The sequence below is a fragment of the Struthio camelus genome, chromosome 2 (assembly GCF_040807025.1).
Source record: "Struthio camelus isolate bStrCam1 chromosome 2, bStrCam1.hap1, whole genome shotgun sequence".
In the NCBI taxonomy this organism is placed as follows: Eukaryota; Metazoa; Chordata; class Aves; order Struthioniformes; family Struthionidae; genus Struthio; species Struthio camelus.
The window spans coordinates 57,067,678-57,084,116 of record NC_090943.1 but is presented as its reverse complement, the minus strand read 5'-3'; the positions used below and the strand labels follow the sequence as shown (position 1 = coordinate 57,084,116).

The 16,439-nt window shown below is 38.9% G+C and overlaps 1 protein-coding gene across 13 annotated transcripts in view; it reads left to right on the top strand.

Moving 5' to 3' along the window:
• ELMO1 (engulfment and cell motility 1) overlaps nt 1–16,439 on the top strand; it is a 328,408-nt gene that overhangs the window by 122,441 nt on the left and 189,528 nt on the right. For all 13 annotated transcript variants that reach the window (XM_009679671.2, XM_068935901.1, XM_068935900.1 and 10 more), the window contains 5 exons: nt 3,557–3,656; nt 9,392–9,543; nt 10,348–10,426; nt 14,192–14,242; nt 15,852–15,974. In XM_009679671.2, the coding sequence (XP_009677966.1) occupies nt 3,557–3,656; nt 9,392–9,543; nt 10,348–10,426; nt 14,192–14,242; nt 15,852–15,974 (505 nt within the window). The remainder of the gene's footprint in view (nt 1–3,556; nt 3,657–9,391; nt 9,544–10,347; nt 10,427–14,191; nt 14,243–15,851; nt 15,975–16,439) is intronic.

The window sequence follows — 16,439 nt, the reverse complement described above, 5'->3', positions numbered from 1 at the left end:
GGTTTCGGTCTGCAGCTTTCCATTGAGCGTGAAGCTGGTCCTGAGGCTTTTCCTGTAAGCTGCTGTGGTCAGGAGGGTGCTTCACGATCAGCTCAGCCGTCCCCGTGACAGTGGTTAGAGGAGGGAGCTGCACAGCAGAGAGTGGTAACTTCATCAGCTGTCCCAGCGTAGGATGTCCCTGCTTACGAGCCAGAGCCCTGAACAGCGTTCAGGATGGCCTCTGGGACTAGCTTGCTTGACACCATAAATCATTAAGATGTCAGTGTTAGTGAGATATGAAATTGCAATTACACAGTGCATCTTTTTGATGATTTTTTTCCTCTTGCTGCGATGTCACACATTAAAAAGCACCTTCATCAGGAATTACCATCAAGTCATTTTGCAAGAGCTACCAGGGTTTGATATTTACAGAACTGTCGTGCCCCGTGCTGTGGATTAATCTAAAAAGATTCTGTGCAGAAAGAGGCCCCATCATTTTTCAGACTTTTAATATGACTAAAATACTTACTCGCTGAGGTTTTGAGACAAACAGCACTTATCGCTTATTTTCTAAGATTATTACTTTTATGAACAAACTTTGATTCCTCTGAAATTTCTAGTAAATAGTCTGCCTGCCACTCTTAATGGTATAAGTGCGTCTGTGCGTGTGTGCATTAAAATGAAATGCTTGGAAGTATAATTCTATTGCTACCTATCACCATGTGTTTAAAAAAAAAAAATCACCTCTCCTTCCCACAGATACATTAATCCTTATCTTGCTAGTTACCCTGGAGATTGCTTTCATCCTCTCTAACTGTGCTATTCCTAATGCTTATCCTGTAAGCCTGGCTTTTGACTTTTGCAGTACCGTTGAATATACACTTGAGAGTGTGTGTGTGTATATATATGAATATGCATATATAAATGAATATACATATATGTGTGTGTGTGCATATATTATATATATGCATATAAGTTGTTACACAATATATGGAGTTGAAGTATTTCTTTCTGCTTGATTAGTCTCAGCGTAGCACCTCTTCACACTGATTCCTTGAAAGAGTGCAGGAGTGACACCTGCTGGGGCAGCTTGATAATTTTGAGCTGAGAAGCACTTTCACCTTCTGGAATCCCAAACAGTTCTACCATTGTTTTAGGTACTAAAAACAGGTTTATACATTGATACCAACCCTGTTAACCCATTTTCCCCTACTAAGGTGTGGAGGAGACTGGGTTAATGAGTGGTTTGATCAGTTGTTTTGCTGAGAAGAACAAATGAGGCTGTTGAATGTAAAGGAGTTAAACTAAACTGAATTAAGGCCACTTCTGCTCTGGAGGAGAATGACTGCAGGTTTCATATAGTTTAAGTAATGCCTCTAATCTGTACTCATGGTTAACTGGGATTAGCTTTCAGTTACAGTTAGTTTATAGAAGAGCATTTATGTAGTAAATACAGGCTAATTGAGTGAATTTTAAAACAACACATAAAATAATCTGGCAGAGATAAGTGAATGCTAGGAGAGACATCTTTATCTCCTTGTCAGTCCATATGACCTATCTCTTAGTAGTTTTTTTTTTTTTCCTTTGGATCTGATCTGGTCTAGCTTCATAAAACAACAGAATTCTGCACATTCATGGAATATTCTTGCATGAAGAAACATGAGAATTCTGTACAAGTTTTTAGAAAAAAACTTTTATTAGGGGCGTTCTTTCTTTGGTTATTTGTAAATCACCATTGCATTTGAAAGAAATGACTTGGGGAGAGTGAGAGGAGTGCAGCTAATATATTTCCTACAGAGTGTCCCTGTCTTCTTGTTATGAAATCCTGGGCATTTGGAATGCCCATGATGACATGTAAAAATCTGATTCAATTCTCCAAATTTACAGTACAAACATAAAACAAAACAAAACTTCCAGATCATGTATGCGCTGAACAATATATTCCTAGTAGAACTACAGTGGATTTCTTTTAAGACCTTGTGTTTTTCTTGTTTGCTATTTGGCATAATCTTTCTGTTTTGTCATAAATGATCAAAGATACTGGAGACACGCTTACTTACGGTAGGTGAGATTTCCCTCCTCCTCCCTCTTCCTGTGCCCCCCCCCCCCCACCCCTCCTGCCAAATACCAAGAATAGCAAGTTTCATTTTAGTGGAGGGCTTCTACTGAGTCTCGATGAAGATGAGCTGCCTTAAATGAAGGGGCCTCATGGGTTTTTTTTGATGGTGAGGTGCCTTCTTAATGGTAGATGAAATCAAATCCAGTAAACAATGACTCCTGGAACAGCTACACGGAAACTGATTTTCTGCCTCTTTCCTCTGTACCACACAGTAAATGCTTCTCATTTGAGCGGACTTTCTTTTATTTGTGTTGGGCTGATGCAGGATTGTAGGGGGTCAAATCACCCAAAAAGGTTTACCAGTCACAATTATTTTAACCATGGTTATAGTGTTAGACTCAGTTTTTCAACATACTGAGCATTATACTTCCAATCTGGCAGAGCTTTTTAAGTTTAGTTTTAATTATGTAAGATGTTGCATTAAAATCAGTGGGACTATTTGTGCTGTTTAGAATGACTGCATCCTTATGCTTGTTAATGGCTTAGCAGCGGAGTACCTTACAGGCATTTTGGCATGCCCTTAAAAGTAATATGCTGCTTCATTTAGGGCTCTGTGCACTGCTGCTTCTATTGAGTAGTTACCTCATTGAATAGCTCCATTGAAATCATTATGGTTGCTGACTGTTCAGTACCATGACTATATATAGAAATTAAACTAACGTTTGAAAACAGATTTAACATTAAAAATTCCTGTGCAGCTAGTTTAGACCATATTCTTTATGTTGAATTTAAACCTGTTTTGAATATAGTTGACCTAATAAGAAGATGCACCGAATCTCAACTTTTCGGGTAGCTGTGCAGTGCAGTGACCTGCAAACCCAAAGCAATCTGAGCTGCAGTCGTGGTTAAACTGCTGGGACTTTGTTTGCAGCCTGCTTGATGTGGTTGCAGACAGATAACCTGGATATATATCTCCTTTCGTTTAAAAGAAATTTAAATTGAAGCATTAAATATTAGAAAATCAGTGCTCAATCTGAAATCTCTCTCTTCTGGTCCATTCTTAAAATATAGTTGCTTCCTCGTAAGAGAAGGAACAAACAATCCACTTACTTTTATACTAACCTGCTTGATACAGAGGTACCAAAACAAGATGAAGTTCAAATAGGAGCATTTCTGTAAGTTAAGAAAAAGCTCATTTATTTTCTTCTGTCAGTTCTAAAAAACTGAATTAAACAGAGAAGTTGATTTTGGAGTATCTGATTTTCTTGAGTATTGCATGAAGCGTTCTCCTGGGGATTAATTCTCTTACAAAATTGCTTTCTTTCAGATGACTGTTCTTGATGTCCATGCTAAATTATTTTGGAGACCATTGCATGGCTCTGTTGCTCTGCTGCTGCCTCTCAGTCAATATTTGGCTTTGTTGTCCTGCCTTTCTAAGAGCTTCCTGCTGCTTTATTCCCTGAGTCGTTGCCCTGCTGCATTGCTGGTAACTGTTGTCACGACTCCTGTCTCTTGCAGCTTTGGAGATATGTTGTCCTTTACACTGACTGCATTTGTTGAGCTGATGGATCATGGGATTGTATCGTGGGATACATTCTCTGTGGCATTCATTAAAAAGGTAAATTTGTAATCAACGCTGTGTTTTATATTGGTTTGCTTCCACGTTTTTAAATTTTTGAGGTGAGTATCTTCTCCCACCCCTCCCCCCCAGGTACGTTATTTTACTCAGAAAAGGTACACAGAAGTGGGTTTAAAAAATATTTATAAATATTTTTAATTGCAGCGTCTGGCCCAACTTCTGCTGTAATCAATGGGAGTAAAATGGGATCAATCCTGAATTAGGCTTATTACGTGAGAAGTTGCTTGCTAAATTATCATGTAACCTCCTTGTGCAGATACAATGCAATTTAAAGCAAAAATGAATATTTTGATTTAATGTAAGCTCGAATAAGTAATATCATATTTCTTGAAACAAAAACACCACTGAAATGTTTCCTCTGGCAGTATGGGAGGAAGAGAAATGAGTGAGTTTACAAATTGAAATTATTAATCTGAAATCTACTGAGTTTTACTAAATTGAACTCTGGCTCCCTGAATTCTTGCAACTAAGGTCTGTGGTACAAAACAGAATTTTCCATAATTTGCGACACTTTTTTTTTTTTTTTTCTTTTCACACACGTAGGCAAATACGCAAACACAGAAACTTATTACACAGAAGCATTCTTTAAACGCAGAGGTATAACAGACTCGAGAGTAAAGTTTTTATTTTGAGTCGTTTAACCCTTTTTATTTCTTGTCATCTTAAATACGAGCAGGTTGAAATCAAAGAGGGGGGTTTTATTTTGCTTTTTAAAAGTCTCTTTACAAAGAGTTTTTAAACCAGATTAACGTCAGAATTTATCTTGTGTTAAAGTGCACTTAGGTTAACAATGATAGGAGGAACAATAATAGGATTAGTATATCCTGTGGAAAAGTCTTTCCTCTTTTTAACAAAATGTGTCAAAGTGAGATTTTTTTAATGTAAATTTGGTTAGAAAATTGCTACCAGCAAATGAAAGAGCAGATCTACTTTTGTCACAAGTGAAAGAAGAAACAACTATGGAAAGAGAATTAGATTTTAAATTTCGATTTTGATCATTAAACGTGTTATTTATGAGAACAATTAGTACAACTTATAACTAAGTTATGTGTGGAGCAGCCTTGGATCAGATGACAGGATCAGCTAGTGCCGTATGCTGTTTCCAACAGTGGCTGGTAGCAGAGATTTAGGAAAAAGGCATAATAAACCGTATGTGCCAGATGATCTCTTCCAAGTTCTCTCAAGGCTGGTTCATGTTTTTGGCCTCTGCAGCCTCCTTTGGCAATGACTTCTACCCAGTTCTTTACCTGAGGTTTTGGTTGTGAAAGTGCCAGTGTCCTGCTTTTAAGACTGGTAGGGTAGATAATGAAAGAAGGGCTAAGAAACAGGAAGTCAAAGTTTTAAACTGTTTCACTTAATAAATCTACCTATCCTTTAAGGTTAACAAAAGAAATTATTGTTATCTATTTTTATATTTCCATGGCAAAGAAATACACTTGTTTTTTGACTGACTTCATGAGATACAAGGTCAATCACAGACTACCTTATTTGCTAAGAGAGTCTATTAACAAGTGTATTAAGATATTTTCAAAAATTAGTTGAAATCAATCTACTTGGGGGACTCAAAGATATCTTTGTCCAACCCTGCCAGCATCCATTGCCTGTGTGTTTTAAAGCAACTACAGAAGCATGTGTTGTGTGCACCCCTAATATTGGCATATATCTATTGTTTTCTGTTGCCGATGTTTCCATGTATTTTCCTGGGCAGTGACCTAATTAAAAAAAAAAAAAAAAACTTACTCAGATACTTCATGAGTTTTTTTTTTTTCTTGGAAAGTTTAAAGTTTAAAAAAAGTAAGTAGTGGATGAGAAACAGATCAAGAGGAAGAACAGGAAAGAGTGTTAGAGCAGAAAAGAAACAGGAGGAGGAAAAATGACAAAAAATACAGGAAAAAGGTACAGGCGTGTGTCCAATGCCAGACATTTGGGAAGGTGGAACAGCAAGTGCCTTTGCTGGGGCTTTGTGCAGGCAAGAGGCAAACCTAATAGAAAGTCGTAAAGGACCTTTGGACTGTGTATCTCTGGTACGAATCTGCGGCTTTGCGCTCTCTTGGTGCTCTCACCGTGGCCTTTTGCCGGCCTATTTGGGGATGCCAGTGGGCTAATTCAAGTGGTTGACAGGCTGGATAAGTGTCTGCTAGTTGAAGGGGAGCTCCACAGTCCTGCTGGAAGTGCTTCTGCCCTAGAGGTTTTCTTTAATAAGGTTAAATGGCAGCCGAACTGGAGTGGGGCGGGATTAGACTTTGGTGGTGGTTTTTTTTCCCCCTTGAACAAATTATTTTCTAACTAAAAAGGTAGAGGCTGGAGGAGGCCTCAAGGGAGCCTCTGCCTGCTCCTGATGACCAGCCAGATGGTGTTGGATGTAGGCCTTCTTCAGTACCTTGGGTGCATAAAGACTGCCATTCCAACTGCTGCGAATAAAAGTAACACCTTCAAGTAGAGCTTTGTTCATTATCTTAGGGGAAAGTATCATCATTTGAAAAACTTTCTTATGATATGCAAGATTCTGCCAAGACCTTTTTCTTCTGAAAATGAGGTTTGTTTAGGCTGAGCTTTCATGATTGCCTAAAGGCTTTGGATGGCCAGTTCTTAGAAAATGTGGTGGTAATCAGGTTTCAAAATACTATACACAATTTTGATACTCTTATCCTTAGTTTTTACAGGAGGACAAACAAAATAAAGGTTTGTAGCATTGGTTGAGACATTTAAAAATATCTCTTAGGATTATTTACGTAATTGCGGTTTCATAACTGCGTGATGCAGCCTGTTAGCCTTGATGAATTGTTTACTCTGCCTTCTAAAATTTGCTGTACAGGAAAAGGGGGTGGCAGCAGGGAAAAATCTCTCAAAGCTGTCACTTGTTTTTTTTGTAGTAAACTGCAACTCTAGTTCCTCACTTGAAAATAAGACACACCTGAAAAGTTTACTATGCAATAGGACTTCACAGAGAGCGACACTGCATCAAATTTTTCTGTACCTTTACAAAATGCAACATGACACAAATGTTTCAGGTCAATGACTAATGAACATAACATCGTTCAAAAAAACCAAATCTGTTTCTTTCACTGTTTTCTAAAAATTTTTTTTCCACTTTTGAATTTTTTTTACTGCACTGGGTGATGCTGAAACAGGAAGAGAGCTTAGAAGACCTGGTTTGCTTTTCTAGAGGTTTTCCTTACAGGTCCTGTTTCAGCACAGCACTGAGGCCAGAATGGTAAAGGCATTCCAGCTTTTATTTCCCTTAAAACTGATGGGAAGTTAAGCACCCAGCTACCTTGATTGTATATGGCCCTGTATGTCCCAGTGCAGATGCTTAAAGTTACAAGTGTTTTGCTGAGCAAAGGATTTAGCCTTAATGGGACAAGCAGTGTGACAGGTTTTCATGAAAAGGTGCAAGCAATGAAGTTTTCTGAGGGGCCAGTGGTTTTATTTTTGTGAGTTTGCATCACTTTTCTTCATCAAAATTTCTGATAAATGTGGGCAGGATTACTTTTGAGTCTTGAAAGCCCACTCTGTGCATGGTGCTCAGTAAGCAGAGTTCCCCAGAGAACAGCAAATGACACATTTGGGCTCCTATTGGTTCTTGTTTATTTTCAAGAAGGATTTTTTTTTTCCAAATTCAGAGCTTTATGATAATAGAATTTTTTTTAATCCAATTTTACTCCCTCTGGAAATGCCATGCCTTATTTACAGGGATAGACAAGCCTGTTATTTCAGGTCAGACTCCATGCTTCAGCAAGGTGATTATGAATATACATGGCTTGATATGTAAGTTATCCGCTAGGTGCTTTGTGTGTATATTCAGTATGATATTCCATAGCTCTTTAAACATGCAAACCAGCTTCAGTTATGCCTTTGGGTTCTGTTTATGATTAAAAAAAGTATTATGGTCCAGGATCAGATGAATAAATCTGTCTAACGCAGCCTTTCCTTGATTTGAGGCCTCAGTGATCTGTATTGTTACACTAGTTCAGGCTGCTGGTAGGAATATGTTATATCCAAGTGAAGCGTTTACATTGGCACTTAAAATCAAGGGAAGGAGCTGCTGCACAAAGCATGATTCGTACATGTTAGCGCTCCTAAAGAGGATGGTGACAGTAGTCTGATGATCTGTGGCACATGCTAGACCTACTGCATTCCTACTGCACAGCACATGCGTGCCTGGTAACTGTGAGGCATCCAGAGTGTTTGGCTTATTGTGTGAGCAGTGCAGAGTTGCTCTGTGCATGCAACCTGTCCATATTGTGGCACGTCTGGATATCTGGCAGCCCTGGCTAAAGGGCATCAGAAAACATCTGCATTATTATTATCAAGAGGTAGGGTAGTGTGATGTTGCTGAGATGCTCCTTATCACCGTGAACAGCACAATGTGCATGAGGTACTGATGTAAATATTTTTGTGGTCAGGACTTGCAGGCAGCAGAGTTCGAAGGCCCAGAGTGGAAAAAGGTCAACTGAGTTGCTCCTCTCCTATTTTCCATTCATGTATGATTTATTCTTTATTTCTCTGTAAAGCCAGCGTGTTATATTCAGCATAGCATGTTCCTATTGTGGTAATGCAAAGCCAGAAGCAGAACAAGCAATAGCAGTGCAATAGATTAGAAGAGAAATCTGTCCCTCTTGCCCCATAGTCTCCGACCAAAGTTAGGAAAAAGGTGTTTTGCTGCTTCGGCACTATTCAGAATCTCACAAATGCAAAGTAGTGTCTCTGCCCACATGCCAATATTTAACTGTGAATTTTGCAGTCAGCTTGGCAGCTTTTCGAAGCGTAGGGCATGACTTTCGTCCTCCAAGAGGCAAAAAGTACCAAGGTCCAAGTGAGCTTCCAGGATCAGAAGTAGTGTAATCACATCGGTGGCTTGCAGCATGACTACTTAAGAAAGGCATGGACTTGGAGTCCTTTAGGAAGGATGCATCGCGTGTTGTTGAGATAGTTACTCTAGTTAGTTACTTAGCTGCAAAGAGAAAATAACAGTCACAGGACGTTTCTTTGGCGTGTTTGTGCTTCTTCAGGTGATGTTTTACTTGAGTGTGCTGATATCTGTGCATTCAGAGGAAATGCAGGCGGTTCTTGCTTCTTTCATCTGCAGAAGGCAAGCTTATCTCTGGGAAGCTGGGTCCACAGAAGGGGCAGCATGCAGCAGAGCGCATGTTGCTGCATTTTAGTGCACAGCTGTGTTGGTTCAGCAGGTCTGAGCGTGTGTGCCATGGCCATGCTGCAAAAAAGCATTGGTCAGCCCCGCTTTCAGTAAGCGAGCCATTTATTCATGGAGGCTTTCAGTAAAAGTGAAGCTTAGCAAATAAATGACTAGCTAGAAAGAGAGCCTTGACTCTCCAAAGAGTTGCAGAACCAGCTGTACTGATAATTGATTATCAACTGAGTTATAATTTGTAACCCGGAGATATAAACTTTACAGTTCTTTAATGATAATTTATCATGTGCACAATAAATTAATGTTGAAGCCGATATTTTACTGGTATAAATATTGACATAAATCTACACTGATTCATGCCAGCTGAAGAACGTGCCACTGTGCCCTTTGAAGGAATATGCAGCCAGCCTGGCTGATTGCTTTCAGGTATTCACTGATGTCTGGGATATGGACAAGATGACTTCTTCTAGTGTCTTTCTGTGCCACGTTCACAGTTTTCTCTCTCCTCTCTTTCCTTGTTCTCATAACAAGATGTGAATTCTCCAAATGTTTAAATCTGTAGATAGCAAGCTATGTGAACAAATTTGCCTCGGACATCTCTATCTTGCAACGGTCGCTAGCGATCCTGGAATCAATGGTGCTCAATAGCCATGACCTGTACCAGAAGGTGGCACAGGAGATCACAATTGGGCAGTTAATCCCACACCTCCAAGGGTGAGTGTCTTCAGCAGCAACCTGATGCGGTGGGATTTTTTTCCTCAAATAAGCACAGCATTTAGAAGAATGGCTTAAAGACTAGCAACCTCCTGTATGGCTTTCACATCCGTTATCTGTGGCTGAGTGACCAGTAACCAGCTTTCTGGGGTTGCTCAGTCACCAGCAATGAGAAAATGCTTAGTGATATTAGCATACAGGTTAGATTTTGCTTGCCAGCCTCTGGGAAATGGATAAGACAAAACCTGGTCATCTTTTGCTGAAGGTATATTGGAGAAGGGAGAGGGCATTTTCTTTAACAGTAATGTGCTGTTGTTACATGCATGAAAAGAAGCTGCCTCTTATAACGCAAGGGTAGCGTATTGTAAACTAGTTACGCTCTTCTCGCAGCTCAGAAATTTTCCACTTGTCTAAAATGCTTTTAAAGCAGACATGTTCATTTGCAGAGCGCTTTGGGGAAGATTGCCCTTCCCTACCTTCAGCTGTGGAGCATCTAGCATAAGTTTCTCCTGCTCTAGTCAATGGAGGGCCAAGGGTACTGCTAGAGACTGAGTCATTCCCCCTTCCCTAGATGCTGAATCTCCCTCTAGAGCATCCTAGCTCTTATTAATCATAGATATATAACTTGGATGATTAGCTTTGACTAATTACCTAACTTTGACATGCTTAACATGAAGTGCAAACAGTCCCTCCACTTGTAGCTGCAGTTTGTCACTTCCAAGTATGATGCAAGTAGAATAATAGTTTGTACAGCTTTCATGCATACACTTTCATCTCTCATGTTTATAATTTTGTTCCAAACAGGACAGATCAAGAAATCCAGACGTATACCATTGCAGTAATAAATGCACTTTTCCTTAAAGCACCGGATGACAAGAGGCAGGTAAGTTGTGTTTTGTTGTAAAACTACACATCTGCTGGAAAAAGTGGATCATAGTCAAACCTGTAGTTGTCCCTCTCACAACTTTTCTGCTGTTATTTCTAACTGATACTTACTCTGCTTCTGGTTTCACTTTGTCTTCTACTGGTATAATGTCATTAACTTTAATGGAGTTAACTCCATCTTGCACGAGTAGTAGTAACTGAGATGAAGCATTCTGCTATGCTTTTGTAGGTCAGTGTAACCTCACATGAACCATATTGACTGTGGCTGGCCGTGGTATTTATTGTCCTGAACTCTTTGCCAGCACAGCCTGTAAAATCAGATGGTTTTTTGGTAAATCATTCCCCCACCAGATTTCTGAATAAAAAATATATATTTTTTTAAAAAATGGGAATATCTTGCCATGTAAGCATTTCATAACATCATAGTTTGCTATATTAAGTTAACCTAATGCCAGAGATGAGAAGCCTCCTCAAAAGGAAGTATTTCAAGATTACTAATTGCTGTTAAATGAGGATGAAACGTGGTGTATCCATCCAAAAAGGGCAGTTTTATCCATGTTTATCACAACATCAGCCTATGTCAAACAGACTTAGTCATTTATTTACTTAACACTTAATAATTCTTGTGGTGACATATTGCTAGTATCCAGAACAAATTCAGTGGGAGTTGTTAATTATTGCAGATTAAGGCTTTGCTTAGATTTATTATGTTTTTAAATGTTGGAAGTTGTTTAAACAAACATCAAAAACCTAATGGATCGTTTTTCTTCTTGCTTCAAAAATATTTTGAAAAATTTTCTATATTTAATATAATATTCTATAAACAAGTCAAACTAAAAAGCTTGGTTTAGTTTCAAGTAGACCTTTTTTTCTGTCCCATTGTTTCCTTCTTCCTCCAATATAGTTGTTATTTATTAAGGGAAGAAGGGACTTAATGACCAAAAATTGGAATGAAAACTTTAGACTTTTTCAGTTTTGACATAAACCCATGATAGGTGCTTGCAAGAAAAACAAAGATTTCATTCTTTACACTAAGAAATCATTGCTGCTACTTTAGGTTGCGAAAACTTTGTCCTCGTTTGGGGCAGTTCAGAGAAGTGTTTGAGCCATGTCCGAAGTTGAGCAATGATCTCAGATGCTGATAAGACTGGTGAGCAGTGGGCGTGTGCTCCTGAAGATGACAATGCCGTAGGGTCTTCCCAGAAAATAAAACTGTATTTTGCAGACACTGTAACCTTCTAGCGTGGTTGATGAGATTGTCGAAGGCATTGCACTAGGATTGACCAAGAGCAGGTATTTGTGAAAAAGTGTGTGCCACAACCAGAACATGTGAGAAACATCTGCCGACCACCAGAAATGGCATGGCAAGTTCTGTGCCCAAACATGTATGATTCTAGGAGCTTTGGCACCCTCCCTATTGCTGTGCTAGGGGGATCCAGTGTGATGTGGATGGTTGCCCTGGATTTAAGGAAGAGATTTAAATTGATGCTAGAGTCTGAATTTCTTTCCCTCCTCCTCCTCCGCTGTGTATTTTCTTTTTTTAAATGAGAATTCATTTCTTGCTTTGCTTCCTCGGCCAAGGACCAAATCATCTAGAGAAACCTTATTTACAAAGGAAAAAAAAGTCTTTACGTATCAGAAAAAAGCTGAGAGTTTGAGCAGGGAAAAGTTACTGTGAATATTTGAAGCACTTTGATTTTTTTGGCAATTGTCTGCATTTTTGCAGAGAGATGTTGTTGCTATGGAAAATGAGGTGGAAAATTTTGTCAGATAATTCTTGTTCACATCTGTTACTACAATACTTATTTTAGAAGAGGCAGCTTATCAGCTGCTGATGGCTGATAGCCGCCTTGGAGACAAAAGTTGATTGATTTTTTTTTTTTTCCCCCCTTCCTCCTCCCCTTTCCCCCCAGGTTTTGTGAATGCATGTCCCTCCTATCACAGATTTTGGTCTAGGGACCAAAAAAGATATCCCAATAACAGTCTTTTAACTTCCAGGTATAAGAATGAAGTGCCAATTTGATTATCCTTTTCAACAAGTAAAATAAAATCTTTACCTTGAATGCAGGAAGAACTGCCTCATATGCTTTCCATCTTTTTTGCAGTGGCTATACTTTGACAAAACTGACCAGGTCTCCCTAACCTGAAATATGTCGTATTCCTGGTACTCCCCCTTCAGTTCAGCTGCATATTTCCAAGAGCAATGAAGGCATTGGTATCATTCATTCCTTTGCTGTAGGTGTAACCTAAACCTGCCCTGCAAGCAAAGGCTTGAAAAGAAAAGCCAAATTTCTCCTGTCTCTCTCCCCCCTTCTTTCTTCTTATCCCCTCCACGTTCTGTCACAGCACCTTTCTTCTGGTGTAAAGGAAATGGTCAATGCCCATGGCTGCCTCCTGTCTCGAATCAGAGCAGTTTTTTTGTGCAAGCAAGTTGTCACTGTAATATTGCTCCGTTTACGTTGTTTCTGCAACTTGGCTTCAGTAATGCAGCTCTTCATGGGTTTTGTGTGATAGTTTTCCTGTTTTCCAGTTTCTTGTTCAGTGTACAGATTAACCAATATATACTTTATATTACTCTTTAAATCTTACAAAAAGCAGCAAAAATTTTTTTTTAGTTATTTCTTCTAAATCGGAACGGTACCTTGACTTTGCGTCAACTGCAGAGAACCTCAGTGCATTGTAAAAATGTCCTACAACCTGCAAGTGCTGGTGCTGATATCGTTATGTTGTGCTGTATTATGTAGGGCTGTGACACATGGGCTGTATCTCCAAATCTCCAAACAATCCTCCACTATTTCCAGACGTTGCCCCAATGCGTACATATCAGCAGTGTTTAAATAGTAGTGTGCAATATTTTACCAAAATTATCCAAATTATTCAATTGTATAGTTTGAAAGCAAGGGTTGTGTGCATTGGTGCATGTATTGCATATGCTAGCATGTGTCCGCATATACACACCTGTTTCTGTATATATAGAAAAGATCATAGGCCTTAAAAATAGGGTGTGCGGGTCTGGCTCGGGAGACTAGGCTCTGCTGCTGGCTGATCAGGATATGGCTGGCTGATCCTATGCAGTATAGGGCAGTTTGCTGCACAGATAGCTGAGATTAGATGCTGAAGAATGAAGGCAGAACCATATCCTGGTTGATAGTGACTTTGCAGTTAGGTCTAGGAAGGAAAGACAAAAGAAAATTGGTCAACCAGCGTCAATACTGCTGGATACAGGGGAGAAGAGTTACTTGCTGTGGTGAAATCGCAGTGAGTTGTAGACTGATTTGTTGGCTCAAAGTTAAAGCATTAAACTTTAAAGCAGTTGAAATATTAATGTGCGTATGCATACTGTTTGGCATTATTTTGTTTTAAAAGTCCTGGCTGACAGGTTAGAAGCATTTTTTGCTTCCTTCTCTGTGGTTTTCTTGTTTTTTGGGACTTGGGGAGGTTGTGCTTGAATACGTGTATGTAAACATTTGGTTTAACCCACAGAGTTCTTTCTAAATGGTGTTTTATTGCAGTTTTTGGATCACCAAAGTCTGCAGCTTGTGATACGCTTCTCGCTTTCTTTGCCTTTTTCTCATGTTAATCTGAGTTTGTGACACTAAAAATAAAATAACACATATATAGTTGACATGCTGCTTCATATCATTATAGGAAATACTGCAGAAACTTAAGACTCTAACCTTTTAAATTCTGTGTTCTTTTAAGTATGGTGCTGAAATACCTACTTCTGGGTAATTATTGTTATTATTTTTTTTAACCAAAACAGGAAATGGCGAACATTTTGGCACAAAAACAGCTTCGCCTCATCATCTTAACTGTAAGTATACTATTTCCAAGATTATTTTTCACTAGGAGAGAGAAAAGCTGACTCAAGTTTTGATATGCATAGGCTTTATCTTCATTTTTTAAATTATTTTTGTATTTCGATATGTTTTGCAGCTTATGATGTACAGGATAAAGGCCTGCTTGTTGAATGAATTCAAAACTGATTATTAGAGCGAATTTTTTTTTTTTCCCAGTCAAGTAACTTGTCATGTCTTCTTGAAAAGAAGACCATTTTCATTACCCTAATGGAAGATGTGAACTTTATCCTGCAGTCTAGGGAATGTCTGAGAAATTTATGGTAAATCCTCTATGTTAGGGTTTGGACCTGATGAAGACCAAGCAAGTTGCCCAGGACTTTCAGTCTAGCAAAACGAACCACTAAGTTTTTTGGTTCTAGAGATGATTCTATGTGTCTTGTTATTGGGTTGCACATAATTTGTGTAGTGTAGTATTGCACAAAAGAAGCATGAAATTAATAGAAGTAGTATAAAGGACTTGCTTCTCCTATCATGGAAAATCACAGGGATTTTGCCCTTGACCTTAGGGTAGATTCGATCTTCAGAGGAAAGGATATTTTTTGAAAGGGGCAAGTTCAGTATCTGTTATGAGATACTAGTATGCACTAGTATCACTGCACTAGGCAGTGTTTTAAAGGAAAAAAAAAAAAAAGAAAAAAAAAAAAGGAAATCTCACTCACCTGCTCACGCTCACGATTTCAAAGGTCTGCATGCAAAAAAACAGGGAATTTCTATTTCAGAAGGTGTATCTTTGCCCTGATTGTTATCCATATGCTTGCGAATACGTTCTTAGGTGTTTGTTTACTGTCATAAAATGCTCCCCTGCCTTTTCCCAGAGAGATTCTTTCTCCCTTGCAGTTGTTATCTCTCTCCTACCGAGTGACTTTGCTTACATATGCATAGCAATGTTTAGTGAGCTGGGTGTGTTTCCCCTATGGAATTCCTCGGTATTTGGGAGCAAACCAGAGATTTAAAAATTGTCCATCAATTTGATGTCTGCTTTGTACCTGGGGCAGTTCTGTGTTGCATGTATGGGACATTGGATTCTAATGTGTTTCTAAGTCATTCTCCTCGTGTAGAATGAAATCATGTGGTAGAGACAGGACTGTGATGTCATGTTGATTACTGCTGTAGCCATATTATATCGCTGCATCAGCAGATTATGTTGGCAGCTTGAATACTGTCTTACTCAGACTGCTACTCTTTGTACTATTTTCTTAATGCATCCACTTTTTAATACAGAGGTCTAATGGTTTTGGTAAGGAGTTGCATTTTCCTCAGTGACTACCTTACCGCTGATTTTTTTGCTGCTACTCACATATGCACGTGCTCTATCTAGTGGTTAGAAGGAGAAAGCTTCAGTGCATTCTTACTAAGCCTTGTCCCTTAAAAAGTTTCTTAATACAGCCCATAGATCACCTGAATACCTAAATCACTGTCATTAGTCTTGTTTTTATTTTTTTCTGGAGCATGCGTACACTATTGTGTATCAAACACATACATACAGCAGTGGAAATACCTGAGCCCACCTGATAGGAGTTTCTGGTACGATGGCATTCACTTGAGTTGATCTTCCTTTTACAGCATGTTATCAGGGCTCAGAGAGCCATCAATAATGAAATGGCACATCAGCTTTATGTTCTGCAAGTGCTTACCTTTAACCTTCTGGAAGATAGAATGATGACAAAAATGGATCCACAGGATCAGGTGAGCATCTGTCATGATCTAGTCAAAACAGGAAGAAAACAACTACTCATTGCTATATTTAAAGCTCTTTAGGGAGGAAAAGATACTACGAGGAATACTTGCACGGTTTTTTAGGGGGATCCGAAGCTTGATTATGTCTTCTGATTGTTACAAGATGAGGATGATGAACTGGCTACTGCATTCCTTGTGCAAAAGTGTAACAGCAAAACGACCCGCTCTTTCCCCTTAGCATGTATTTCCATTAGTTAATTTGGTGTCATCTTGAGCTAAAACTCTGTAAACAGCAGCCCAGCATTTATTTGTTTTTGTGTACCTTTCAGAACCAGCAGAGGTTTATTGTCCTTAGTAAAATTACTTCTATAGAGCTAAAGTGAATGTTTAAATGAAAACTGTCTGACCTACCAGAGTTGCAGTTAATTGGTGTTATAATAAACTCATTTTTGTTGTTCATTTTATTGTTTACTG